The sequence below is a fragment of the Lasiodiplodia theobromae genome (genome assembly GCF_012971845.1).
Source record: "Lasiodiplodia theobromae strain AM2As chromosome Unknown scaffold_18, whole genome shotgun sequence".
In the NCBI taxonomy this organism is placed as follows: Eukaryota; Fungi; Ascomycota; class Dothideomycetes; order Botryosphaeriales; family Botryosphaeriaceae; genus Lasiodiplodia; species Lasiodiplodia theobromae.
The window spans coordinates 155,780-183,248 of record NW_023336388.1 but is presented as its reverse complement, the minus strand read 5'-3'; the positions used below and the strand labels follow the sequence as shown (position 1 = coordinate 183,248).

Sequence of the window (27,469 nt, the reverse complement as noted above, 5' to 3'; positions counted from 1 at the left end):
CGAGACCCACACCACTCAAACATTTCTTCCGTCCAACCATACCGTTGAACAGCATACGACCTGCGCGAACGGGAAGTTCAACGACTGCAAGAACACGCATCGCATTACGAAGCGACCCTAATTCGGTTGCGAGCTTTGACCAAACCATTGCTTTTTGTTTCTCTGACAAATTTTGCTCTTGTACACATTGTCCATTCCGACAAACGGGGTATTCTGCCCAACCATTCTTTTTTTTTTTTTTCGCGGAAATCGGCCCTCAGAGTCTTCATATGTACTTGTAAGGGTTCATAATGCCATTCTATATCAGAGTCAGTATACATGGACTTCAATGAGCGTCTGCAAACCTACCGGGTCGAAGGTGTCCTTGATCTGCTTCATCAGCCTGACCATAGTCTCGCTCCTGCTGTATCCAATATATGGCTTCTTCGTCAAGCCGAGACCGTGTTCGGCGCTGATGCTTCCATTCCTCTTCGCCACCCATTCGTAGACAAACGGCTCAAGTTCCTTTTCCACGGCCTTGTCGAATCTCCTGGTGGGGATGTTCAGGTGGAGGTTGCTATCACCCATGTGTCCGTAACCGACAACATCGACGACAGGGTACTCGTCCGAGTCTCCAACGAGGCCGGCCTTCGTGAGGCGGTCGCGCGTGTCATCAACCAGCTGGTACAGCTCTTCCAGAGGAATAGACAAGTCGTACTTGTAGACGCCTCCCCAGTGGCCCAAGCACTCAGTGATTCCCTCACGGCAAGACCAGAGTTCAGCCATCTGGGTTTGATCTTGAGCGAGTACACCATCAGCGACAATCTCTTCACCCATGACATGTTCAAGGAAAGCCGACAGTTTCTGTTCGTGGTCAGTCTACGAATTCCCAAAATGTTACGTCATAATACATACCTCGCTGTCATGATCAGAGTTGGAGCCCCGGGTTTCGATGAGGCAGTAGAAAGGGTAGTCACCCTCCAAAGGTAGTTTCTTGTTGATTGCCTGTTTCAAAATGTTTTGACTCCGACCATCCATAAGCTCAAAGGCGGAGAGGATTTCCGATAGCTGGCCCTTGGCTTCACGGAAGGCCTGCTGGCACTTCTCAAAGCTCTCCAGTCCGAAGTATGCAACGTTCATGGCGGGCGAGTTTTGCGGGCAAACAATGGAGACACCAGTTATAATGCCAATTGTGCCCTCGCCTCCGATGAACAACTGCTTCAGGTCATATCCAGTGTTGTTCTTGCGCAATTTACACAGGTCGTCGACGATGGTGCCATCAGGGAGCACGGCCTCAATACCCAACACGTTCCCGTGCAAGCTGCCGTATCTCAGAAGCCTAAGTCCACCGGCATTGGTTGCAACGTTGCCGCCGATATGGCAAGATCCCTTCGCGCCCAGATCCAGGGGAAACACGTAGTTCTTCTCCTGGAGGAAGTTGTCGGCCACTTCGAGGATGACTCCGCCGTCCACAACCAGGATTCCCGAGACCTCATCAAACGACCTGATCTTGTTCATGCGAGACATGTTGACAACGATCTCGTCAAACACTGGTACCGATCCACCGACCAAACCACTGTTGCCGCCCTGGGGAACCACAGCCAGCATGTTGTCGTTGCAGTACTTCAAAATCTTGCTCACTTCTTCCGTCGAGCCGGGCTTGAGGACGAGCTTCGTGTGGCCGCGGAATTTGCGCATCCAATCGCTGTTGAAAGCCTCAATGTCGTCGGAGGCGTCAGAAGTAACCCCGTCGATAACAGCAGACTGAGACCCCAGAAGTTCCTTAAAATATTTCACATGATCCGGCGTAAGCTCCGCGAACTTGGAATCGCGCTTCAAATGCGGGTACCTGAATCAATTCTCAGTTATGAATACGCCTATGTAGGATTGGTGGGAAGATATACGATTCGGTGGTGAACTTGACGGTCTTAGACGGAGCGGGCTTACCCTTCACGCCGTCCTTGCTGTCCGGCTGGTGAGGCTCACTGGTTGCAGATGTGCTTCCAGTCCAGCGCACCTGGACAGCAGGGTGCAAGCGGGCGGCCTGCTGCAGCGGAACGCGTGAGCAGCGGGCTCTGCGCAGCGCTGCGCCGGCGATTCTGGAGGGGCACGCCATGGGGAAGAGGGCGCAAAAACACAAAGAAAGGAAATACGAAGAAATAGGGTGCTGAGGAAGAAGTAGAGGGCAGGAATGGGGGTACAGTGGGGGATGCGGAGTAAGGACGGAAATGGAGCGGAAAGTGAATTGAAAGTGAGAAAAGATGTCATGGCCGGCCGTGAATCGGAGTGGCGCCGCCGCGACGGAGCTTGGGCGAGCTCCGTCGGATCAGCCTTGGCGCCGCACCTCTGGACAGGCAGCTCAGCACGACGCGGCTTCACTACGCCATCCCCAACTATCCTTGCCCGCACCCACCCGCTCCCGCCTCCGCTTCCTGCGCCAGCAGTAACCGCTCGCCGGATCCGTTCAGACACCACACACATTACGACAAGCTTCCGCGATGGCATCCGGCTACGACAGAGCGTTGTCCGGTGAGCTCGACTCCACCTTCATCAGCATCATAGTGTAGCTAATTGCTCTGTTGTCTCCAGTCTTCAGTCCCGATGGACACGTCTTCCAGGTTGAGTATGCTTTGGAGGCTGTCAAGAGAGGTACTATGACCCAGACAATCCTCCCGTCCCGCCGTGTTGACATCATTAGGAACTTGCGCCGTCGCCGTGAAGGGCAAGGACATCGTTGTCCTTGGCTGCGAGAAACGCTCTGCGATGAAGCTTCAAGATACCCGCATTACCCCTTCGAAGATCTGCCTGGTGGACAACCACGTCGCTCTGGCCTTTGCTGGCCTCAACGCCGACGCTCGCATCCTTGTCGACAAGGCCCGGTTAGAAGCACAGTCCCACCGCCTGACTGTTGAGGATGCTGTTTCGATCGAGTACATCACGAAGTATGTTGCTGGTGTGCAGCAGAGGTACACGCAGAGCGGTGGTGTCCGCCCCTTCGGCATCAGCACGCTCATGGTTGGATTCGATCCGAACGACAAGACCCCGCGTCTTTACCAGACGGAGCCTTCGGGTATCTACTCGGCATGGTATGTTTTTGGAGCAGCTCTGGCTTGGGTGGACTAGATGCTTATACAATTACAGGAAGGCAAATGCGATCGGAAGGTCGAGCAAGACGGTCCGCGAGTTTCTTGAGCGCAACCACAAGGCGGACATGGACCGGGAGGAGACTATCAAGCTTACGGTCAAGTCCCTGCTCGAGGTCGTCCAGACCGGCGCGAAGAACATTGAGATCGCAATCATGGCACCTGGAAAGTCCATCGAGATGCTGCCTGTGGAGCAGATCGAGAAGTACGTCGAGAGCATCAACACTGAGAAGCAGGAGGAGGCCGCTACCAGGCGCCCGGGAAGGACTCCAGGCACGGGTACCGCGGCCATTCTGACGCGTCCCTCGGGCGAGGGTTCCAGCTAAAGCGGATTGCGCAGTGTAGGTCATGGATAGTGATGGCAGCAGCACAGGCGTTCGGATGATAGAGCTTCTCGAGCCTGTATAGTAGCATGAACTCATGGAAGAGCATTTACGCCCCAAATCACGATGCCGCTCGTCTCACGTCTAGAATGTCTGCGAACGCCAAAACGACCCCTCTACTACCAAGTAAATTGTATGTAAACGCCGCCCCATGCACTTTATAGTATCGCCCAATGCGCGTTGTTTTGAGGCCGTCTAGCCAAGTCTGTCCGAGACGTTGATGTCCCAGATGGACTTCGGGTCTGTTCTCTGGACACGCTCGTCTTTGAGCATTCTGCGTGACTAGTGAGCTTTGACTGCATTCTACATGGCTGGTTCTCAAGGTCCCGTACCTGGAGTCGACGCGCACGTCTTCTCCCTCGACCTCTAGGCGCGCCTCGGGGGTCTTAGCGTCGATGACGAAGTGGTTGTCGCAGTGCGGGCAGTACTCGTCGCTCTCCTCGAACTCCTCGGCGTTCTTGCGGAAGCACTTCTTGCACTTCTTGCAGGCGAAGGTCATCTCGGTGCTCTTCATGAGGTCGTGGTCCTGGCTCTCGGCATGGCACTCAGCACAGTCGAACCACTTCTTGCAGCAGGGGCTGCGGATTGCGACCTGGGCGTTGAGAATGTGCTTGCTGCGGCGGAGCGGCGGAGGTCAGCGGCGGCGCACAGGGGGCGCGGAGCAGCGGGCGGCGACGTACCACATGGCGGCGGACGTGTCAGCGGGCAGCGGGAGGTCGCGGACGAGTCGGAAGCCTCAGGCGGATGTATCAGGCGCGACGCGAAAAGGGTGGAAGTTGGGTTAAGCGTGGGACTCGGGCTGCAACAGAGGGGATGGGAGATGACATCGCAAGCCGCAAAAAGCCGTTGTACCAGGGCGCGGCCAGCACCACGCGCCGCCTGTGGGGAAACGCCGTTTGCCCTACGTACGGCACCAGCATTCGCACGCCGCTCGATCACCACAGCCTCACTCGTCACCACGCGCAAGCTGCCGTGCTGCTCGCCGCACACCGCCACATTCTCAGCCGAATTCCATCATCACACTCGCTCGCGCGCAGGGGGCCACGGCCGCTGCAAGGTACTCACGCAGGACCCCTCCATCCCGGCCAGCCCTCCTGCCGCATCATCGCCAGCCCAAGCCGACTCACGCCCATCGCGCCCCGAAACTTAATCTTCCAACACCTCCCGATCGCGCTCTCTCAATCACCTCGAGCTCCCTTGCGCTGGGCATGCTGCTGCTGCCATCTCCACTCCGACCTATTCTTTCGCGCCGCTCTGGCCAGTTCCGATCATTATAATCGCCCAAACTGGGGGCATGAGTCCGCTGAAGCCCGCCGGTGAACAACTTGTGCTGCTGCCTTACTGAGCAGCCATGGAGAAACCCCCGGGCAAGACGGAGAGCACTGATGGCTCCTCCATCGTAAGTGTCGCCTGCAACCTCCGCAGAGCTATAGCTAATGTGTGCGTTATAGAAGCCTGTGTCGTCGCTGCGGAGCCATTTTGAGAACATGCTAAATCGCCAGTCCTCGACCTCTTCCGATCCGCCACGCCCCATGAATGCGCGACCGAGCTTGGGAAACATTTTCGATGGGCCCGACGAGTCTCGCGCGCGCGCCGACGGCCGCATGTCGCTGGATCTGCCGCGACCCCATGTGGGCTTGCGAAGCACATCCCCGAAGGGGCTCTATGCACCTCCACGAACTCCGGAGACACGGGGCGTGTCGTTGGACACGAACAGATCAAGGCCAATTTCCATGTACCAGCTGTCTCCGCGAAGCTCGCCGCCCAGGTCCCCGACAAGATCTCCGCCTGTCGTCACCGTCAATCCTCCTAAATCACCAAATACATTCTCCGAGCCTGAGATAAAGTCACCTACACCGCGAAGCGCTCCGAAGCCTCCACCAAGCTTACCCTCTGCCCGCTCCGGCTCACCTCATGGAAGTGGCGCTCGTCATTTTCGGGTACAAAGCAAACCGGCTACGCCGGCCATCGAAGCTCTGCAGGCACCCTTCCTACAATCAGCTGCCACATCGACTCCTTCTCCTGATCCACTGAAGCAAACACCTGCACCACTGGAGAGGGATTACACTGGTCGGTCAGCTTCTGTGGCTTCAAGTGCTGGCGGGCCGCCCCCTATCAATCGGGCTGGCAAGCCGAAAATTCCTAGCAAGCCAGCTTCAGTTGCGGGAACTTCGGTCTCAGGCACCGCCGGGAAAGCCTCCCTAGCCGTGGACCCTGGCCATGCGTCTACTGAGGAGCGGCTGTCGCCTTTTAGCACGCCCCCAAGCAGCGACGAGAGTGGTCCCTCGCCACGCAGTCAAGCCAACAGTAACGCTCCCTCTAATGTGGCTCCTCCAAAAAGAAACAGCTATTTCCAACAGAAAATTCCGACACGACCATCAGAAAATCAGCAAGAATTGCCAAACCAGCCAAGTCAACGGCCTCTGAAAGCTCCATCAGATGTCTCCGCCGGAGAAGCTAGCGACTCACTTGACGAACGACCTAGCTTGCCTCCACGGCGTGGCGGTGACATCAGAAGGTCGAAACCACCCCCTCCGGATCCCCCGCCAGCACGTCGTTCGATGGACACATCGAGAGCCGCGGTTCTCGATGCCGCAAGAGCCGCTGCAGCAAGTGAACCGACCCCAAAGCTTCCAAAGCGGTCATCTACAATTGGGCCCTCGAAAACGCCCGCAACCAATGGAAGCAGCCACAATGAACCATCTCGATCAACGCCCAGACCAATTCCAGCCACAAAACAACCCCAAAGCCAGCGTTACAGTGCAATTTACAGAGACGATTCAGACGATGTCGAGCAATCCGACAAAGCGACGACGATACTTTCGGAATATCCCGACTCGTCTCAGGCAAACAGAAGACCACCGACATTCAGACAACGTCCTCGCGAAATCTCTCTGGGCTACGATACCAAGCTATTTGCAGTATGTGGCGAAGTAGTGTGCGCTTCCGGATATCTCACCCGGGCTTGGAGTTTAGTGACTGGCGAAATGCTGCTCAACACAGCTCTAGCGGAATCAGTCAAAATGACGGCTATGGCTTTCAGACCATCGACTGATGTGGAGAAAGAGGGAGACCACATTTGGCTTGGGAGTGAGAAGGGCGAGCTGTTTGAGCTAGACATCCCGTCTGGAGCTGTCGTCGCGGAGAAGCGGAATGCTCATTCCAGCAAAATTACAAAGATTTACCGGTATGCCGCGGAGATGTGGACAATCGACGAGGACGGAAAAGTGAACATTTGGCCTCCGGATGAAACAGGGTCCCCGATCCTGCAACAGACGCCGAACAGTTTCCGGATTCCCAAAAACCACAACTGCTCCATCGTTTCCGGGGACAAGCTCTGGGTTGCGCATGGTAAGGAGATACGAATCTATCAGCGAAGCCCAGAACAGCACGGCTTCGTGCCCGTCCTTGCGCAAGCCTTGTCTCATCCCAACGCTGGAGAAGTTACAGCCTCAGCGATGATTCCCAGCCAACCGGATCGAATCTACTTTGGTCACAATGATGGCAAGGTGTCTGTCTATTCCCGGAAGGATTACTCTTGCCTTGGGGTCGTCAGCGTTAGCGTGTACAAGATAAGCTGCTTAGCGGGTGCAGGCGATTACCTTTGGGCAGGCTACAACACGGGCATGATCTACGTGTATGACACCACTCAAACTCCGTGGCAAGTCAAGAAGGACTGGCATGCGCATGCAAACGGCAATCCAGTCGCAGGCATCCAAGCAGATCGAAGCAGCTTGTGGAAGATGGACAGGCTTCAGGTTGCCTCACTGGGAACGGACAGCGTGATAAGGATATGGGACGGTATGTTGAGGGAGGATTGGCTCGAGGCAGATATGCAAGAGCACGATGTGGAATTCTGCGATTTCCGACAGGTGTCAGCCACAATCATGACATGGAACGCAGGCGCCTCAAAGCCCACGAGCCTCAGCGGGAGGTTCGAAGAGCAGGATGGCAGCTTCTTCAGAGATTTGCTACGACCTGATGATCCTTCAGACATTCTGGTTTTTGGTTTCCAAGAATTGGTCGATCTGGAGGACAAGAAGGTTACTGCAAGTAAGTGTTTTCCCCCCCTTATACTTCTGGAATGTGTACTTACATGTCTACAGAGAGCTTCTTCAAGAGCAGCAAGAAGAAAGACGCGTCGGACCAAGAGCACATGAGCCGCCAATATCGTGCTTGGAGAGACCATCTTGTTCGATGTATCGAGGACTACCTCCCTGGTGAACGCTATTACCTCTTGCATACAGCGAACCTTGTTGGTCTTTTCACCTGCGTTTTCGTGAGGGAGTCGGAACGCATGAGGATTCGAGACATGAACGCTGCCGAAATCAAGCTTGGTATGGGTGGTTTGCACGGAAACAAGGTAAGTAAAGGCGAACACACCCGCTTCCCTGAGGATTCTAACATTTACGTCAGGGAGCTTTAGTTGTCCGTTTCACTCTGGACGACAGCTCCATTTGCTTCGTCAATTGCCACCTTGCGGCAGGTCAGAGTCAAACGGCTCATCGCAACAACGATGTCGCCACCATCATGGAGACATCGGCACTCCCACCACAAATGGACCTTGGAGCTCGCGCAGACGTGTTCATCGGAGGAGGAGATGGCTCCATGATCCTCGACCACGAAATATGCATACTCAACGGTGATTTGAACTACCGAATCGATTCGATGACGCGCGACACGGTGATTAGACATGTGAAGGAGGGAAATCTGACAAGACTGCTGGAGAACGATCAACTCCTTCGGACCAAGAGAAGGAATCCCGGCTTCCGGTTGCGCGCCTTCAGAGAGAACCCAATCACCTTTGCACCGACGTACAAATACGACGTTGGGACGGACAGATATGACACTAGCGAGAAGAAGCGCTCTCCAGCATGGTGCGATAGATTGCTCTACCGGGGCCGAGGTCGCATCAAGCAGCTGGAGTACAGGAGGCATGAAGTTCGCGTTTCGGACCACAGGCCAGTCAGTGGCAGATTCAATATCCGGGTCAAGACAATCAACCCCAAGCGGCGGGCGATCGTTTGGGAGCAGTGCGAGCACAGGTTCGAAGAACTGAAGCAGCGGCTCGCAACGGATATCAAGTGAGTACACGGTTGTGCAACACCAGCGATGTACTTTTCTAACGTGCTACTAGGCTCGACTACCTGGTCAACGTGTTCGGACTCAGCTCGAAAGACGCGATGAAGCTGCTGAAGCTGTAGAGAAGCGGAAGGCGAGATTTGATGATGTTGATGATTTTAGTGCTGCATGGCCTGCATGGATGCATTCGCAAGGCGTTCGTTTCTCTTGGGGCAAAGCGCATGGGCGGCAATAGTCTCGAAAGACGGATACGGTGGCAGGCGAGCGCATATCCATACAGGAGGAAGTATTAATACACTATACCCAACCCATTACAGTCTCCTCTCGCAGCGGATGGCTAGCGGGGGGGTTTTCTTTTCTTTGCTCATGTCACGCGTAGTGGAAGCTCTCGTCCGGACGATAGCTACAACTACCCACATATGTTATTTTTCTAAGAAAGACTGTGGTCTTACTGTTCTTCATGCTAGCCGTCGGCTGCGATACCCCTCTGTATAGGCAAACGGCAGATTGTTCTGCGGGGTCGATTCCGCCGCTAAAGACATTCGATGATGCTGTCACCGGAGTGTCGACGCCGGACGCAGCTGGCGGGGAGCTGGTGCCACGGTGCATGACGTCAAAATTGCCCAATGGGACATCCACGTTCGCTCCTGCATTTCTGTGCTTCAAAAGACCCATTGTGCCCCGAGAAGCAGATTGTTTTCCCATGTCTCTCGCCAGCCGCTGGGTGCCCAGATTATCCAGCAATACTTGTGCCGGTGCAATTCGCAAGCCGTCTTCGACACTGCTTACACGACAGACAAGCCCCGCAGTTGCAGCAAAATTGCATACCTTCGCAGCCATGCACAAGCAGCAGTCGAGAGGAGAGGAAACTGAGGGCATGAGCGAGTGGAAGAAGAGAGCTCCCTATCGTGTGCACGAGCCCAACGAGCATTTTGATGTCAAGTACGAAGCAAACTGCCATTGCGGGCGCGTCAAGTACCAGCTCAGCCGAATTGAGCCGCTTGATTCCAAGCTGTGCCACTGCACAACCTGCCAGACTCAGCATGGTGAGAGAATTCTGCGCTCAAAGGCGCCAGTGCTGACTGTCTTTGCTCTGCAGCTGCACCCTTCCAATGGGCTGCTATTTTTCATAAGGAAGATATCAACTTCTCCAACGGACACCACGACCTCGAATGGTACGATCCAACCGACAAGTCGATAGAGCACAAGCTGCCGTGCAAGGTCCGCTGCTCGTACTGTCACTCGCCTATCATGGACGAGGGCCGCAACATGATACTTTTGTTCCCAAGCTTGATCCACCTGAGGACGGATGAAGACAAGGCTTATTTCAAGCCTCGGTACGTCGTTTGCGCTGGCATTCGAGTTTCGCAGATTGCTAATTGCATGTATAGTTGCCACATGTTTTACGGGCAGCGCGTCATGGATATCCCAGATGGCTTGCCTAAATGGGATGGGTTGACTCAGGAAAGCAACCTGATCGAAGACAGTCCGCCGGATATGGTGAGGGAGCTGGAGCGCAAGCGCGAGAAGGAGAGAGAAGAGCGCTTCAAGAAAGGCGAGAACAAATAAACATGTGTTGACAAATCAAGGCGTTGGTGCGACGGCGCGAATTTATATAGCGTGGTCCATATGGATGTGCCGCGGCCGGGCTGCGCACCCAGGAAAGGCAACATCGAGCATGAACAATGACAAACGAACGGTTGCTATAGTACCTGTCCTGGGGTGAACCACGTGTAACAAAATGGGACTGGCTGCTCATGCTGGTTTGACTGCCCTCGCCCGCCCGTTCTTCACCACCTGCACACCTTACCTTTCCTTCTAAATTTTTGCCGCTGCCACCAAATCAACGACCACGCTCTCACCCGACTTCGCTTTGCTGCCGTTTGCACCTCGAGACTAAAGACGCGGAATCGCGAGCGAGTGACTTCCTTGCCGTTTGCGCTCTCTCCGACACCTCGCTCAACAACCCTCGACCGTGCAACCACCGCCGTCGTCGTTCGGCGTCTTCTTTGCGACTGACGATCCGCCACGCGTGCTGACGCGATCTCACTGGCGCACGCGATCACGTGCGAACAGTAAAGCGGACGATCTCGGCTTTCGAGCCAGCAAGCGTAAGTCGGACCCTTGCATCATCGGCGGTCGCGCGTCTCGTTTGTCCCGGAACAGCGCACTCTCACACATCCCTTCTCTCGACCCGCAAGACCACCATGGCCGCCCGAACTAATTCCCCCTGCGCGCACAGCTCCTACTCCATCTGCGGTGTCCAGACCGCATAATGGCACCGGGCCGACCCAGCAACTCCAAGCGCAAGCGCTCCAGCATCCCCGAGTCTCGCGAAGCTACATCAACCCCGCCCAAGCGCCGGAAGAAGGCCGCCGACCGCCGCTCCTCCAAGGGCAAACCGGCTGATTTCATTCAATCCTCCCAAGAGTCCGAGCCCTTCTACGAAGCAAAGGCCATTCTCAAGGAGGAGGGGAATAAATACCTAATTGATTGGGCCGACCACCCCACGACCGGCGAAACCTACGCTCCAACCTGGGAACCCAAGAGGAACGCGAACAAACTATTGGTTGAAGATTGGAGGCGCAGGCAACGTGGAGAGAAGAATCCCCGACAGACATCCGTATCCGCGGCTGCTCCCGCGCTCAGCCCCGCCACAGCCGCAGCTTCGCCTACCGAGAGCAGCCTTGCACCAGCGCCTCAGCCTAAGCGCAAGTCCAGCATCCCAGACCGCCGCAGGGTTATTCAAAGCTCATCTCCCGATCCGCACTCTGCGCCAAACAATCTTCCGGGAGACAGCTCTCTCCCAAGCTACGACTCGCGGATTGTACCAGAGACAGAGCTACGGGACACAAGGCCGCGTCTTGAGCCTGCAGTTCACATAACTCACCCTACTGACTACAACCCGTCCGACTACGAGCATATCTCCGCGTCACAGGTTCTTTGGAACTCGTCGCAAACGGCATCGGGATCTTCACCGCAGCTTCAGCAAAGCCGCCCAACAGTTGAGTCGTCGCAAGAATCCGCCGGTTCTCAGCAGAGCCCTGGGGGCCATACCATCCCCGCAGAGAGACTTCTCCAGCGGCCCCGTTTTGGAAGCGGAGTTGTTATCCCGGATTCACAGAGTCTGCCGGGGGATTCGAGCTACGTTCCGTCCACCCAGACACGATCGGGTGCTGAGAGCCAGTCAGCTCAAACTCAGTCCCAGCCTCCCGGCTCTGCAAACGCCCCAGCCCCGCAAGACAGTTCGGCCTCGGCCTCGGCCCAGTTCACCAATCCACAGGAGGACGACTCTTCCGCACCCGTTCCAGAAACAGACCCGATCGAAGACGAGCCATCCAGTCCGGCTACCCACAGCCACCACGAAGAGAGACACCCTCCACCGCGCGAGTCACCGTGGCACACGACTAGTTCTGCCTCGTCGCCCCCTCCCACCGAATCGCCTGTCAAATCGACGCAGTCCGAAGGCCGTGTAGCAAACACTCAGGCGTTCGTGGAAGCTCAAGCGGGCACGCCTGCACCCGCTGAAAACGAGCACGCCCAAGACTCTGAAGCAGAGGTATTTTCGAGATCTCTTAGCCCCAAGTCAAGGCCGGAGGACCAACGCCAACCTTCGCCCGAGGTTCAGGAACCTCAACAGACTGCAGTTGGAGGATACGTTTCTGAAGAGTTCGAGAGGGAGGAAGAAGTTGATCGTGATCTTAGAGGGATTGAAGAACAGGAAGGACCGCAAGATTCGCAGGTTTTCGTACCACAAAGTCTCCCAACCGAGGACCAGCAATACGAACAACCAGAACCAGAAGTAGAGCAAGAAGACGGTGAAGAGGCCCAGCACGAACCTAACCAAGAGGGAGGCTTTATTGCAGAAGCCGCACCCGGTGTTATTGAGAACGCTCAGGATAGTGGACAAGGAGCCGCTCGTGAAGACCTATTCGCCGATCGGCACGTACTTGAAGCCGAGGAGGGTGTCGCTGCTGGGGCTCTATCCGCTGGTCACACTGCGCCGGAAAGAGAGGAAGAGTTCACTGCTGAAGTCGTACCTACTTTTATTGGAAGCACTCGGGATATCGAAGAAGAGGCAGGCTACACGGAACATCAGCACGAACGGACCGGCTCTGCAGACCAATCTACAGATTCAGAAGAAGCTCACCGTTTTGTGACCTGCCCTGAGAGGACCACAGAAGGTGCCGCAGAAGTTCTCGTCGAGTCTGCAAAGAGAGCCGAATTTTCGCTGCAAGATCAGGCGGAAACATCCACACAAGACGTCACAGATCCTCCTGAGAATACTTTCCATCTGCAATTTGCTCAAAGGGATTTCGCACCTCATCACGACTTCGATTCGGCAGCTTCCAGGGAGCTTGAAGAGCACTCTTCTTCGGAGCATCACGTCGAATCGTTGCAGCCTGCACAGTACGTTCCAGAGTTAGATTTGGACGGACCTCAATCAAGTCATCGGACGCAGATATCCGAGCAAGCAGACCCTCCCATCAGTAGCGATCTCAAGCACACACAAAGCCCAAGGCGCAAAGATTCGTCTCAAGACAACCTAGAGCCGAGTGTTCTTGGTCAAGCCGACCCCAACGTCATCCGTCGTCCTTACGAGCTAACGGACTCGGACGTTCCTACTCCGAAGGACATCGTACCTAGTGTCGAGACTAGAGGAGAATCGCCCCTAAGAGGTTATTACAGGAAGGTATCCCGCGGAATGCACCGGTCCTCGCAAGCTCCTAACAGTTCGGTCGGTGGTACTGAGCAAGCAGCTCCAACAGGATCTCGATCCCTCACAGAACGACTTCGTGAAATCCATTCTCGAAGCAAAGTAGAAAGAGAGCGCAAAAAGGCCGAGCATTTTGCAGTAGACGAGTCGGTTCCTAAGTCACCCTCAGCTGAGACAAGTACAAGATCGCCATCAACGATCCCACCGAACGTCACTCAAACAAATATGGAGCCGCAGTACACGCTGATTCCCTCGAATCTCTCGGCCGAAACTCGGCCTAGTGAAAGCCACCTCCCTACCGCACAAAACGATCACGACATGCCAGACATCCACCATCTCGACGACGACACCGACATGCATGACGGCAGCACACCCAGCATCCTTCTGGATGACCCCATTGTTGGTGATGCCGAGTACCTCGTTGGACTTTCCATGGAGGGGTTACAGGGGGATCAATACAGGCATGAGATTACGTTCAAGGAGGATTCCATAACCCATTTCCTCAAGGACGATCCCGTGTGCGAAACCCACGCCCAGGAAGTTCGGGGCCTGCTCAAGAGATTGAACGATTATATTACTCACATGGATCTTGGCTTTGGGAACGCTGATGCTCTGACCCAATACGAAGGCGGCCAGGAGAATGGCATGGTTGCTTGGTCTAATAACAGCAGCACCAAGTTTCGCTTCCTGGGCGGTATACTCCAAGAGTTGCGCGATACGAAATTCCACTTTGTGGTCTTGGGCTGCCAAGGACCATTGATGGATATTATCGAGAAGTACGTTGATGGCTTGAGAATCCCATATTCTCGAGGCCATACCGACCGCGAGGCGTTTGAGGCCCGAGAATCTCTGTTTGTCACTATCCTCGCCACCGACTTTGACAATGTCGACACCAGCCTCCCCAAGGCTCATCTTATTTTCGCCATGGATTCAACGGTCCAATGCCACGACCCCAAGATGAAGGCCCTCAGAAACCATCTTAGTCGCAGCATAACCGATTCGATCCCAGTAATAACGCCTATTGTCACCAACTCGGTCGAACATGTCGAACGTTGCATCTCGCCGTCGGTCCAAGGATTTATGAGGGAAAGGCTGGTCGTGCGATTTGTGACCGAGCTAAGGCAGCTGGCTGGCAGGGTCGAAGTGTCCACCAAGGCTGATCAGGCGGTGAGGCTCCTTGTACCCAGCATCGAGTCGGACCTGGACCACCATGAAGCCTGGCCGCTTCTCCGTGTGAGTAGCATCAAGAATGATGTCCACTTCGACGATTCAATGGTCTCTACGCTGTCCGTTTCGTCCTCGGCTCTTGTTGGAGCTCTAAGTCCGTCCGTTGCTGGCCAGAAAAGGCACCTGGATGTGGGAGAGGAAGAGTCGGCTAAGAGGACGCGGATAACGCCACAGCCCGAAACCGGCACTATCAATCCTAATGACATCACGCACGTTAGCGACTCCGCCCCCGTGCACTCGAGTTCTACTATGGACAAAGACCTTCGTAGAGAGCTCGAGCTTGAGCAAACGAAGGCACGTGCGAAAGAGTATGAGGATGCCCTTACAGAATGCCAACGCGAGAAGGAAGAGCAGAGGGATATAATCCTGCAACTCAAGAGGGAAAACGAAGAACTCAAGTTGAATCATATTAATGTCAGTGCTCGCATCCGGTCGCAAAATGACACGATAGACGGCCTCCAAAACGAGCGCAACACCCTTAGGGAGCAACTTGAAGAAGCACGCCAGCAGTTGGCTAGCTCAACGGTGCCGGAAGTGGCGGAGCGGGAGCAGCTACGGAGGGAACGAGACGAGGCGTTGGCAAAGCTCCAGCGAGTGCAAAAGCTGCGCGAGGCGGAGAACAAGAGCTCGGAATTCTTCCGTTCGGAGTACCAGACGGCATCCCGGCAGTCGACACAGTTGTCCGAGAGCGTGGAGACCCTGACGCAGCAGGTGCGCGAGCTTTCGAAGCTGAAGACGGGCGAGCGCGACAAGGCGCGCCAGCTCAGCCTCACGAGCGCCGAGGAAGCGTACAAGGACGAGATGGAGCGGTTGCAGATCCAGCTCAACGACAGGAACATGTTGCTGCAGCAGAAGAACGACGAGTTGAAGGCGATCCGTGGCCGCCAGGGCGTGGGTACTCGTGCCGGCAGCGTGCCGCGCAGCCCTCGCATCAGTGGCCCAGGTAGTAGGGGCGGTAGCCCTGCGCCTAGCGGGCTTGGTGGACACGGGAGGTTGGGCGCTTTGAGGAACATCAATGCGTAGAAAAGACGGAGAACTTGGACGATTGCGTGGTTGCCTTCTAGGCTTTTTTTGATGGGGAATGGTTTACTTTACGCCCGGCAGCAATATCGGGTATGAATTGCGAAACAAGAGCGTGGGCTGCCGAGAATTGAAATTCGTGTTGGTAGACACTCACACACATTGCTAGGCGTTTCAAAGGTCGCCGTTAAGGCGAAGGCTAAGGCTTATTGTTTGGTAAATGGAGTAATTTGCAAATACAACGATGTGCTTTACAGCCATCCTCTTAGCTCGTTCGTTGGCATGATGTGAAAACAGACACTTCCTTCTTGACGGCCAAATTTCTTCGAAGCTCTGATATTTATATATTGATCTGCCACAATAGTCCGCCTTATCTCACCCTACCGGACCTTTTCTTTACCTCCTTTATCCTTTTTGCCGACTCCTCCAACCTCATCTCAACCAATCTCACAGTCTTCACCAGCAGCGAGACGGGCATAACGGCCTGCTTCGCGACAACCTCGTAGAAAATCCTCTCATTCCCCTCCAGCATATCCGCCTCCCCCTCGTCGTCATCCTCATCCGTATGTGCTCCATCCGCTTCACCCAGAGATTTTGGCGCTTTGGGAAGCTGCTCCAAGTCATCCGCGTCGTGCCCTTGCAGCATCTTCTCCGCCGCGCTCAAATACTCATCCCCATCATCACCACCCCCATTCGCACGTCCAACTGCGTTAGCCGTCGCCACCCCCTGCTCCGCTACCGCAGCAACGGCGGCGCGCTCGCGCTCCCTTACCCAGCCATCCCACTCAAACGCCGGCACCTTCTTCTTCGTCCTCGCCGCCGCCGCCAACCCCTCCACTTCTCCATCTCCCTCGATGTCGTGCAGCGGACACAGCGTCTCCATCGCCAAGACGACCAGCGCCGCCAACTGCGCTTCCGGCAGCCAGCAGCGCGCGTCGACCTTCTTCATCTTGCTGATACTCCCCCTCCCCTTTCCTTCGCTACTACTATTACTACTACCGGGCGGTGGCACAAACGTCCACGCGACGGCGGCGCCGCGCGCCAGCTTCTCGACGACGGGCAGCGCCTCGAGCGGGAGTGCCAGGGCGTCGACGTAGGCGCGGTAGGCGAGCGGGGCGAAGTTGAGCGGCGGGAAGCTGACGCCCAGGTCGACGCGGAAGAGGCGGGCGAGGGTGTGGATGCCGGTTTGCAGGCGGGCCGGGGTGAGCAGGGCAGGCATGAGGGCGTTGAGGTAGGGCCCCGGCAGGCGGTGGAGGAGGTAGGGGGGTGCGCGGTCGCGGGCGAGGTAGTAGAGGAGGTGGTCGATTTTGTTGGAGGTGGGGGGGTTGTTGGTGGTGGGGGGGTTGTTGGTGGTGGGTTCGGTGGCGGCGGCGGCGGCGGCGGAAGGGGTGGTGGTGGTGGTGGTGGTGGTGGTGGTGGTGGTGGTGGTGGTTGATGATGGTGCTGGTGCTGGTGCGGGTTGCAGGGAGGAAGGGGCGAAGGAGAGCCAGGAGTAGAGGTCGTGCAGAGACGTAGGGAGCTGGAGGATGACTAGGCCGAAGTAGCAGAGGACGAGGGTGTCGAGCGCGCGGATGGGCGTCGTGTTGTCGCGGTTTTGCGTCCACGAGAGGGTGCGGAGGCGGATGTGCCAGAGGTCGCGGATGACGACCTGCGGGAGATAGAAAACTTAGTAGACAGTCGTGGGCGTGGGTATGGTTGAGAAGACCAACCTCAAGGTCGGCTGGCATGCCTTTCTCGTGGACCAGCCAGCGGGCTTGGGTACAGAGGAGCCATTGTAGGCACTCTATGTAGCGCTGAAATGCCGCTTCACCTTCGAGATCTGTAGAGGCATTAACGAGAAAAGAACGGCTTTGTTTCTTAATACTCTGCGCTCGGCTTACAAGCATTCTCTCCATCGTCCTCGTCTTCTTGCGGCCTTCTAATCTTGGTTCTTTTGCCGAAAGCGTTCCACGCATCATCGTCCTGAGTCCAGGCATTTCGGTCCTCCTCATCCGACCTTCTGTTACGTCAGTATCGGCGAGGGGTGCTGAAGCGGAGCCAGTACTCACATCTTTAATTTTCCTCTTGCGTTCAAGAAGATGCATTGGCTGGAGTAGATTTGATGGTTGCCGGCGAAGTCGTTGAGCTCGGGCCCGACCCGGCGGCGCGCGGTTAAATTTCCCTTTTCGAATGTCAGTCACGTGTTATTCCCTGTCTTGCCTCAGGCTCCAGGTGCGGCCCGACTTCCTCTTGTCAAGTGGGCACTTTATCTCCATAGAATAGGAAGACGGTTTGGTAGAAAACTTGTATGGTTTGGATCTAAGCACTAGTGGAATAACGGAAGCCGGCTAGAAGCCAACCTTAGTGAAACGATTGCCTTTCCTAGCGAATTGATGTGTATCTATTTTCACAGCTATCTTGAAAGCAGTAATCGCTTTGTATATTAACTGAGCTTGTGAGTGCAGTACTGGATGGCTTATGCGAGTATAGGTTCACTGCTAGCTTGTGCGAATGAAAGAAAAGCCCATGCTAGCCAACATTATACTGGGGGTTATCGCAGCCGAAGGCTAGCGTGAAGAAGAGTAAGGCTCCAGGCGTAACTATGACTGAGCTTGCTTCTAGAAAAGTAACATATGTGGGTAGTTGAAGCCACCGTTCGGATGAAAATGTGGAATTAGAAATTCTGCGTACACGTCCAGACGATAGCTTCAGCTACCCATGACATGAGCAAAAAGTAGATCCGCACTACTGCGAGAGGGGACTGTATTTAACATCAGAAAGTCATGGGGGCCAGGTGCATGGCAGCTTCGTGGACCACTGCAGCTCACTTATGCGCTTTGCCGGTAGTACCCATGTACAGGTGAGCTGCAGGCCTCCGCCCTGCTTCCGTTGTGACACAGAAGTGAGGCATCCGGATAAGAATGTACCCGCTGCATGTGCACCTTCACCGTGACCTCTCGAGCATCAAAGACTGGTAGTGTGATCGGTCTGATTCCATAATGAAGTGTGTGTGCTTTCATGTCGCCGTGACACATGAAATAGCCAACAAGGTATCCAGTCTCGTGAGTCCTCACTTCAATGTAAACCTCAGAACATAGTTCCTATTGGGTGGGTTGGTATGCCATGCCGTTATGGTTGCCTTATGATTTCTGCACCGGCCCTAGATGTGTGTTTGCTTGTTTCTAATGCTGATATTCCTGTGGACAGCGACGTATCGTTCATGAAGGCTCGGGACTCGAGGGGTAGGTAGATTCTATGGTAGAACTAGGTCAGATCCAAGTTAGCACTTTGTTGAGTATGACCTGCTCGCAAACGAACTGATCGTGAAATGGCTTGAGGCCTGAACGGACTGAGAAGGGGATGCGACTCGCAACGCACTCGGAGTTATGACAACATTGGCGATGACGTTTCTAATCCTGCAAACACACCAATACCTATGCGTTACTTTCCAGATGCAATGAGATGATGTGATGTAGCAGACCTTCCCAAGCCCCTACCTACGTTCTCGGAACGAAACCGTAGGCGGGAAGGCTTAAGCGATTCTCTTCGAGGACTCCACCAAACCTGTACCAGAGATCCTGTCCGTCTACACCTCATGGCGACATCATGATCCAAAGGCAAGCAGTTACTTCGTCGGATAAGCTGGTCCGAGGACAAGATGCCGAGTACGGCACAGATGTTGATGACCGGCACGGGCAGCGAGAACGAGCGCGGACTTTCTTGCGTCACGGCGATGAAAAGAAGCGAGATGGTGGAGTGTTTTCCAGATCGAGCCTGCGATGATCCCGATCACAATCGCGATCTAGGATGGCCACCTTCGCTCCACGGCGCGAAGTCAGCGACCAACGGCAGCACCCCGGCGTGCGTCCGCATCGTAGGGGTCTTGTTGGTTTACACGCTGCGCGAGTTGCCCGAATAGCAAGCTGGAGGTTGTGGTGGGAGGTGGCCACCATGCGTGATGCGTCATGCGTGGGGAGGTACACGATCTAACTGCACTTGTTGGTAGTGCATATACGGCGGCTCGAACGATGCTAAGACATTCCAGCCTCCATCTAGGCCGCTCGAGGGTCGCGCGCATGATGTAGAAGTGCGCCTGTGCGCGCGGGAGTGTATGTATGGCGGAAACGGCTCCCCTGTATAACCGTGCACTGATTGGAAGCAGGCCAGGAACTGCTGCAGGCTGACCAGGATACTTGTGGGGAGGCGACGTCAGAAGGACGCCCTCTGGCCGGCGCCGAGCGGAGGGCCTCCACTCGATAGATAGCCAACTACGTACTAGGGCACAGGGAGCCGGTGTTGAGCAACACTAGTGAGATTAACGAGCAAACATAGCGGCCGCCCCGCGACGCCCGCAGCGATCGACCCAGCCGTTAGCTCGCGAGATGTGGTCGACGATGCAGCAGAGCCCGTGCGGGTGGAGCCGCACAGGTTGCTGGCCTGGCGCCGTTCCGAGTCGGCTGCAGTTGACACAGAGGGACCGGCGGGGTGAGGTGGTGCGGATATGACGTGCGTGTAGAACGGGTTTGGTGACAATTTGAGGAATTGGCGCAGAGGAGTGTGCGGTCTGTTGGTGGAGGGCTCGCAGTGATATCACGGGCTGCGTCAGCGGGGACGGCATGGTAACCGGAGGGCGGCCGTTCACGGCCGGTGGGCTGGCGGCGCGAAGTTAAGCTCATGCTGCCTGACGTTTGAAGGCCAAGGATCGCCAGAGGGTGAGGAGGAGGAGGCGGGCGTCTGGGTGCAGGAGATGTTGGTCCGGGCTATGACATCAGAGGTGGCGTCGTCGCACCAGCAACACCATCGCTCACGGAACGCACCACGCCTTGGAACACAGGGCCAGCGACGAGGAACCTGCAAATACTCGTTCCGTAGATCATGATGCGCGAGGGAGCGGCGGCCGTGCGGGGAGAGAGGTGGTCGAGAGTTAGGCTCGGCGACGGCAATCACTTTGCATGACGGGTGGCGAGTAGGGACAGGATCTGTCTCATCAGCATTCCTAGCGTGTTCAAAGGCCGAAATGCGTGGCGGCTGAATTGCAATGCGATTGGAAGCTGAGAGGGGATTGACGGAAGATAGACGGCTGCAGCAAAGCAAACGCCCGCAGGCAAAATCAAGTGCATTTCAAGCAATTACAGAGACCAACGGTGCACCAAACTTCGTCTAGAAGGAGCTTGTGTGGTGGTTAGGGCGGCCTGGGCGGCAGCCGCACTGAGGTTACGCAGCGTCGCAAAGTGCCGAGTGAGGTGTGGCATGGAACCGAGGGGGAGGCTTGCGCGACGCTCTGGAGGAGCGTTGAGGAGGTGACGCACTGCGGATCAACTGGGGCGTGGGAGCCGCATAGGCGGGTCGTAGCGCGGTCTCGACCTCGGGACAGCAGGGAGCGGCGTTGCGCGCAAATGACCCGCAGGCGGCGCGGAGACGGAGACGGTGAGTAGGCAGCGGGCGTGGGCCCCGAGCCCGCGCCAGGAACATGAAGTCAGCGTCGAGCGCTAGACGAAAGCAGACCCTGCAGCATCGTCATACCGCCGCCAACTCTCGCGCCCGCCACGCGCCCTCCCCCAGCCCGCTCTCGGCGCGGCGCTCCCCCAGGCTGACTTCATTCCCGCTCGGCTGCGCCTACTTGTGCTGCTCCCGCCTGTCGCACACGGCCATTCCGCTGACGCGACAGCGTCATTTCTCTCCCTGCGCCCGCGCGATGCCCGTCTGGGGCACCACACCGGCGGGGCTCACGCTGTCAGCGGCGTGGACCCCGGCCCGCGCTGGGTTGCAGCACGCGCAGACAGGCAACACACAGCGCCCAGCAGATCAGGGTCCACGGCGCTCACTCTTTGCTCAGCTGGGCCAGTCGAGGGCTAGCGATCCCGGTGTTGTTGTGGTGCCGCTCTTATCGGGCCCTCGCTGGACCCTGAACGACCGCCGAGTGATCGACACTATGATATCGTTCGACGCCACAAGCGCGCTCGCTCTCCTAGCATGCCCTTGTTGCGCCCACCACGCCCTTCCCCCGCCCTGCCCATGCGCTCAGGTGCCCTAGCCTCGCTCCTATATATGACCGAGCCCTTCTGCCTACGAGCATCTCGATCTCATCAGCAATCACAACCACTACAACTGCAACTCTCACCATTTAAACCACCAACACCCGCAATGTCCGCTGCCGCCGCCACTGTCTACGTAACCGACGACTACTCTGCCCCCATGTCGGCCCAGCACAACTTCGCCAACCACTACGACTTGGACAACCCGTCCGCCTCCATGAGCCTCTACGCTCGGTACGTTGTTTAGATCAGATAATTCTACTTGCTTACTAACGATTAATAGCGTCATGCATGAGCACACCAAGCATCAGCTCGAGAGCGCAACTAACTCTGCCCGGAGACGGACGCAGGGTGGCAGCTCCACCAGTCTCTCCACCGACTCGAGTCGCGGCTCCGTCAGTTCCACCTCGTCTTAAAATGACGCTGGAAGTCGAACGATCGCAACCATGGCGGGAACATGGGTCGCCTCTTTGTTTCACGAGTAGCAAAACTTCCAAGCTACCGTTCTCACGATCTGAAATTTTAGCGGGACGAAGGTCGGAAACTGGCGCATGACTTTAGGAAGCATTTTGGGACGGAGTTTTCACATAGCGACTACTTTTGCAGCGTATTAACGCCCTGTACATTTGGTTTGGATGTCGGGAAAGCGACGCATCTCGAACGGATCATCTCTACCAGATTCTCCACATATGACGTACGAATCTACAAGGTTGTCCCATCCACATCATTTATTGGCTTCATGTCATGGTGCTTATTGTTGTTGCTCCTTACCCACGAGAGTAATGCGATGTACATGGCCTACGCAAATCTTGTTCACCTGTTCATCGACTAACAGATCCTTACACTGTTGCCCAGCCAGCGCTCCAGAGCCTGCAAACAGCTATACGGCGACGAAACGTGCGCTCACGCTAGACGGAGACCTCTCCGCGACTTGCTTCGCGCTACATAGGCGGCGGTAGCATGGACGGCCGGCCGGTTGCAGCGCGAAGGATCCACCTATTACAGTGGGAGACCCATTCCACCCGCCCGCTGACCTGACGCGCCTCCACTTCGCAGCTCGCGGATCCCTGTTCGATTTGGCAAGCAGCGCCCACCAAATCTTGTGAGACCCTGGCAGAAGGCAATGTTGATCTTCCCTGCTTCGAAGATTGACTTCTTGGCACACATCGCACGCCTCACACAGGTGCATACTTTGAACCACTCAGACGCAGGCCCTAGCCCGCGTCCCAATGCGAGCTAGACACGGCGGCCTCCTCCTCGCTTGATGACCGACGGCGGCGTCACCTAGCTCGCCGGCTTGCCTTAGCTGCCCGTCGAGGGTCACGCTGCCGAAGTGCTTCAAACCGTTACACCCGGCACCCTCGACGGCGGCTTTCGCCGTGCCATTCGTCTGTCCCCCGCTTCGGACAGGGTGATCGTCAGTCCGTTGGGCTCGCATGAGGGATGCCACAGACCCTTGCGTGGTTCGTGGGATCTGCTCAGGTATCTTGTTCGTACCGCCCGCTCCATCCGAGTGCTCTGGAGTTTGTCGTCGACAAGTCAGCACGGGCTGAACTGTACGCTACACCGACAGAAGCGGGCCGGGCTGAGGCTATTCCACTGGTTGTCGTCATCAGTAACCTTTCGCCATTCCCCTTGACTTGACCGGAAGGTACACAAATTCTCCCCAGCGACGGCTAGTGGACGCCACTCGTGAGCCGCCGTGCTCCAGCTCCGAGACAGAGGAAATAGAGCCCGTCATACTTGGTCCGTGATGCGCCGTCACCTGCTCACGACACGCTCACCAGACAACCTTCTCGTTGGCCACCCGGTCGGCCTCGTGGGAGGCAAGCCGCTAAACTCCAATCAGCGGCGCGTGGCGCCTCGGTGCGCAAAATTTCAGAATCAGGGTCCAAAAGCCATGTTTCACGTCCTCACCTCTTATCATTCGACCATCCAGTTCGGGATACTCGAACCGCCAGCAGGGTGGAACTTCAATCGGCTCGCTAATCGTTGTTCCGTCTCTTCTGCGCCGCTGCCGTCATGCGCGCGTCCCCACGGGGGGTCCCACCACCCTGTGCTTCAAAAAATCCGAAATCTATCCAACCCATTCGACGTTTGCGTGAGGCGGAAAGCGGGGCGGAGAGCGGTCAAGCTCTTGTCCTTTGAGACCCCTTATTATTCCTTTGGTGGGTCTTGGGCTCTCCTAGCGCCGGCAGAGGCACGAAAATGGCTTCTCTGACTACCGTCCCGTCCACAATCCGCTGCTCTCGCCATCGCTTTTGCTTGCTTTTCCCACCTCGTGACATAATCCGCTTTCCGACCTTTCCCTTGCATGACTCGACGACTTGCCTCCTTCGAGACCCGGAGAGAATTCGCGCATTTTCTAGGGTACCGCCGATCGGGTGGCAAACAGAAAAGGGTTGAACGAGACCGGACACCTTTGGCCCGAGCATCACACCTTTTGTTTTTTGCCGACGAAAGAAGACTTCAGCTTCGGAAGCCATTCCGTTTCCTTGTTGGCCCCCATTTTGTGCTTTCATCATGCCAAGAATTGTGTCCTAGGTCCCTGAGGATCTACATGCCGACCGTCCGCTAGCCAAGGTTTTGGGCATACGTAGCTAGATTTCCGACACGAGGACCCTTAGCCGCGCGCATGGTTGGGGAGCGTTTACATTGACTCATGAAGGTGTCACCGGTGAATAGGCGGCGCTGTCCTGGAATATGACTGATCCAAGGTCGTCCCCTGTTCGCCATGGGCATGTAGATACCCAACATTTTCCTACCCCAAAGGCTCGCCCCGTTCCCGAATGCACTTGCCACGTAGTGCCGAAGTCGTCCATCTCAGTCAAATTGCGTCAGCCATGCCGTAGACCCCGTTCTACCGCGCCTGAGGCCGTCCATTGGTAGTCCGTAGACCAAGTTGGCATCCTGTTCCCCACTCTTCTAGTCCACATTCTTTCCTTATGCTCAATCCTCTTCGGACGCTTGCGACTGAGAGGGTGACGACCGATAATCCACAATGTCTTCCTTCGGCCAGAGAACTTTGCCTTGCTTCCCAGAATCCACATTGAGCACTTGGCCGTGGACATGACTGCTAAAGTTGTCACTTGCCAGAAAAAGGATGCTCCGGGCTACAGCTTCGACTGGGACTGGCTTCCCAAGACCAGTCTGTAGGAATCGACGTCAGACCACATGGATTGCACACTGGGGAATGCCTGCTCACCGTAGCCTGCGCATCCAACCACAATTGGTCAGGGTTGTCGGCGCACTCTTGCCTGAACCGCACGGTATCAACAGGTCCTGGAGCCACGGCATTGACACTGTAGTAGACAAGTATCATCGCGTCAGAAACACGATCTCCACCCAAAGCAAGAGTAGCGACCGAAATAGGCACGAAAACGGGAGGGGAGGGCAATCATTAAACAACACGAAACAAAATCCAGAGAGAAAAACTCACCGAGCTTTCTCATACACCCTGGGCGCATCCGCAGCCAGGCTCTTCAACAAGCCGCCCTGCACCGCGCTCTTCGCCGCCGCGTAGTCGGGATAGCCTCGCTCGCCGAACCAGCCGCTCTCGCTCCCCACAAGCACCAAGGACGCATTCTCCAAGTAATCCCAACTACTCTCGGCATCTCGGATACCCCTCAACCACTGCCGCGCCGTCAGGAACGTACCGACGACATTGACGTCCAGCGTGCGGCGGAACTGCGCGACGCTAACATCGACAATACCTCCGCCGCCGCCACCTCCACCACCTACACCACCAGCGTCATCGTCGTCTCCTGCACCGCCGTGGCGGCGGGGAAGCACGCTAAGGTCGAGGCCGGCCAGCGCGACGCAGCAGCCGACGGGCCCGTTCTCGGCGACGGCGCGGCGCCACGCGCGCGCGAGCGAGGCCTCGTCGGCGACGTCGCCGTAGTACTCGTGCAGCGTGCCCGGCCCGCTGTACTCGCTCTCGGGCTCCTCTTCCTCGTCGTCCGACGCGACGTCGGCGTGCGCGATGTCGACCGACGAGACGTGCGCGCCTTCGGACAGGAAGGCCCGCACCACGGCGCCGCCGATCAAGCCCGCCCCGCCGGTGATGAGGACGTGCGTGTCTTCGAGGCCGAGGGAGAGCGGCATCGTTTGTGATTGGTTGGGGGCCGATTTTCTTTCCTTTTTGCTCTTTTTTCTTTTTCCTTTATAGGATGCGGGAGGTGGTGACGTTGTGCGATGGTGGCGGCGGGCGTGGGGGGAGCTTGCTCGGTGGTTGTGGGGTAGACGAATGCGCTATCCTGAAAGGGCAAGCTTACGACAGGGGATAGAACATGGGTGCGAACGTCTTTCCGGACACAAGATTCATGGTTCAGAGAATTGGACGAACACAGTTCATCGTGAGTCATGCTATCATGCACGTCAAAATTTCCATCTGAACTCTTCATATCTCTCCTGCTCGGATGGTGTTGACAACTTCGCTTGCATAGGTTTGCGAACAAAACGCTAAATTGAGCAATCCCAATGCACTCGGGATGTTGAAAGCACAGGGTGAGTAGAAATGGTAGGTCTGAGAGCTTTATTTCATCCACGCAACATGTTACTCAGTCTCCTCCTACACCTTACGCACGCAGAAGCCAGTCCGCGGGAAATGCAGCCTCACAGCCTTCCCCCTCTCCTCAACATCCACATCAATCACCACTTCATCAATTCCCAGCCCAACCAACCGGCCCTGGTCCTTGTGCGCGCATCCATAATCCGTCGGGAAAACCTCCACCACCTGCCCCTTCTCCAGCCCGACCACCCGCGCACTCTGCTCATCCCACACAACCTCCTCCCCGTCCTCCACAAACGCATTCCCAAACACCCTCTCGAGCACCTCCTCGTCCTTAATCGCACCCCTCGGCCCCTCCCTCTCCGCATCCCACGCCCCCTTCTCCTTCAACCACGCCCTCCACCTCTTCACCCACGCCACCGTCCGCGGGAACCTCTCCTCCACACCCCTCACCTCCTCCTCGCTCCCCAACGCGCCTTGCAGAAACGGATCGCACAGCAACCAGTCGAAAACCCAAACGCCCTGCAAATCCGCCAAGCTCGGCCCACCCCCCATCGCCGCCGCCTGCTCACGATCCAGCAACCACTCGCGCCCATCTGCCAAAAACGTCGACTCGACGACCCCCATCGCCGCCTCGATAGCCGCGCGGCACGCAGGCCTCTTCGCCGCCACGTCAGCACCATCCAACTTCAAGCCACCGCCCAGCAGCTCCTCGCGGTCGCGCAGGAAGGCCGGGTCGCTCAGCATCGGCGACTGCGGCGGTATGAGGCCGACGACAAGAACGAACAAACCGTCAGCGCTGGCCGTCGTCCAGTGCTCCAGCATCTTGGCAAGGCCACCCACAGCGGGGCCAGTGGGCAGCAGGGCCGGATGCTGCTCTGACGGCGGGAAGAGCCGGTCGAGCTTGGCGAGGATGAGGCGCGTGTCGCAGAGCACGGAGCCGCCGACGGCGAGCACGGGGATGCGGCGGTAGCGCAGGCGCAAGCCGTCCTGGAGGAGCGGGCGAGGCAGGATCGGCGGTTGGATGGACGTGGCGTACGGGATGCGTCGCAGGTCGAGGTACCAGCTGATGCGCCTGCTGTAGGGCGAGCCCGGGTAGCAGAAGAGCGTGATTGGAGGTGGGTGCTGCTTGTCGGCGGCCATTGTTTATTTTTTTTTATGCTTGGCTGAAGCGAACGCGAGAGCAAGGCTGGAAAGTTATGAAGATCTGTGTTCGAGACAGGGGGGGAGTGATGGCAATGAAACCTCTGAGGCATGTAGGAAAGAAGCTTCTTATAAGCTTTTCTGCACACGTTGAGCTGTGATGATCTGATCCCCCCCACCTGTGGAGCCGAATGTTTCGGATGGACCCTCTAAGCGGAGTAACGTCTAACGTAAATCCGGTACTGGATCGA

At 56.6% G+C, this 27,469-nt stretch overlaps 10 protein-coding genes across 10 annotated transcripts; 5 read left to right on the top strand and 5 right to left on the bottom strand.

Annotated features, from left to right (window-relative positions):
- Window positions 1-265: 265 nt before the first annotated feature.
- On the bottom strand, window positions 266-2,095 carry LTHEOB_6267 (D-lactate dehydrogenase; the record flags this gene model as incomplete). The annotated part of the gene is made up of 4 exons (XM_035515504.1): window positions 266-298; window positions 349-843; window positions 895-1,828; window positions 1,884-2,095. 4 exons carry the CDS (start codon window positions 2,093-2,095, stop codon window positions 266-268), a joined length of 1,674 nt encoding a protein of 557 aa, XP_035372850.1.
- A 382-nt stretch (window positions 2,096-2,477) lies between these two features.
- LTHEOB_6266 (Proteasome component pre6) lies at window positions 2,478-3,448 on the top strand (the record flags this gene model as incomplete). The annotated part of the gene is made up of 4 exons (XM_035515503.1): window positions 2,478-2,508; window positions 2,569-2,628; window positions 2,678-3,065; window positions 3,121-3,448. 4 exons carry the CDS (start codon window positions 2,478-2,480, stop codon window positions 3,446-3,448), a joined length of 807 nt encoding a protein of 268 aa, XP_035372849.1.
- A 252-nt stretch (window positions 3,449-3,700) lies between these two features.
- LTHEOB_6265 (Zinc finger protein) lies at window positions 3,701-4,190 on the bottom strand (the record flags this gene model as incomplete). The annotated part of the gene is made up of 3 exons (XM_035515502.1): window positions 3,701-3,779; window positions 3,838-4,119; window positions 4,186-4,190. The coding sequence occupies 3 exons, from the start codon at window positions 4,188-4,190 to the stop codon at window positions 3,701-3,703; spliced, it is 366 nt and encodes a 121-aa protein (XP_035372848.1).
- A 2,338-nt stretch (window positions 4,191-6,528) lies between these two features.
- On the top strand, window positions 6,529-8,709 carry LTHEOB_6264 (Inositol polyphosphate-related phosphatase; the record flags this gene model as incomplete). The annotated part of the gene is made up of 4 exons (XM_035515501.1): window positions 6,529-7,558; window positions 7,612-7,868; window positions 7,922-8,589; window positions 8,643-8,709. The coding sequence occupies 4 exons, from the start codon at window positions 6,529-6,531 to the stop codon at window positions 8,707-8,709; spliced, it is 2,022 nt and encodes a 673-aa protein (XP_035372847.1).
- A 716-nt stretch (window positions 8,710-9,425) lies between these two features.
- Window positions 9,426-10,156, top strand: LTHEOB_6263 (Glutathione-dependent formaldehyde-activating enzyme; the record flags this gene model as incomplete). Its single annotated transcript, XM_035515500.1, has 3 exons — window positions 9,426-9,633; window positions 9,687-9,924; window positions 9,979-10,156. The coding sequence occupies 3 exons, from the start codon at window positions 9,426-9,428 to the stop codon at window positions 10,154-10,156; spliced, it is 624 nt and encodes a 207-aa protein (XP_035372846.1).
- A 706-nt stretch (window positions 10,157-10,862) lies between these two features.
- Window positions 10,863-15,554, top strand: LTHEOB_6262 (Chromo domain-containing protein; the record flags this gene model as incomplete). Its single annotated transcript, XM_035515499.1, has 1 exon — window positions 10,863-15,554. The coding sequence occupies one exon, from the start codon at window positions 10,863-10,865 to the stop codon at window positions 15,552-15,554; it is 4,692 nt and encodes a 1,563-aa protein (XP_035372845.1).
- Window positions 15,555-15,921: 367 nt separating this feature from the next.
- Window positions 15,922-17,806, bottom strand: LTHEOB_6261 (60s ribosomal protein l40; the record flags this gene model as incomplete). Its single annotated transcript, XM_035515498.1, has 4 exons — window positions 15,922-17,199; window positions 17,261-17,370; window positions 17,432-17,550; window positions 17,796-17,806. The coding sequence occupies 4 exons, from the start codon at window positions 17,804-17,806 to the stop codon at window positions 15,922-15,924; spliced, it is 1,518 nt and encodes a 505-aa protein (XP_035372844.1).
- Window positions 17,807-21,674: 3,868 nt separating this feature from the next.
- Window positions 21,675-21,981, top strand: LTHEOB_6260 (uncharacterized protein; the record flags this gene model as incomplete). The annotated part of the gene is made up of 2 exons (XM_035515497.1): window positions 21,675-21,799; window positions 21,849-21,981. The coding sequence occupies 2 exons, from the start codon at window positions 21,675-21,677 to the stop codon at window positions 21,979-21,981; spliced, it is 258 nt and encodes an 85-aa protein (XP_035372843.1).
- A 2,533-nt stretch (window positions 21,982-24,514) lies between these two features.
- On the bottom strand, window positions 24,515-25,669 carry LTHEOB_6259 (Polysaccharide deacetylase family protein; the record flags this gene model as incomplete). The annotated part of the gene is made up of 3 exons (XM_035515495.1): window positions 24,515-24,715; window positions 24,771-24,867; window positions 25,005-25,669. 3 exons carry the CDS (start codon window positions 25,667-25,669, stop codon window positions 24,515-24,517), a joined length of 963 nt encoding a protein of 320 aa, XP_035372842.1.
- A 466-nt stretch (window positions 25,670-26,135) lies between these two features.
- LTHEOB_6258 (uncharacterized protein) lies at window positions 26,136-27,218 on the bottom strand (the record flags this gene model as incomplete). Its single annotated transcript, XM_035515494.1, has 1 exon — window positions 26,136-27,218. The coding sequence occupies one exon, from the start codon at window positions 27,216-27,218 to the stop codon at window positions 26,136-26,138; it is 1,083 nt and encodes a 360-aa protein (XP_035372841.1).
- Window positions 27,219-27,469: the final 251 nt, after the last annotated feature.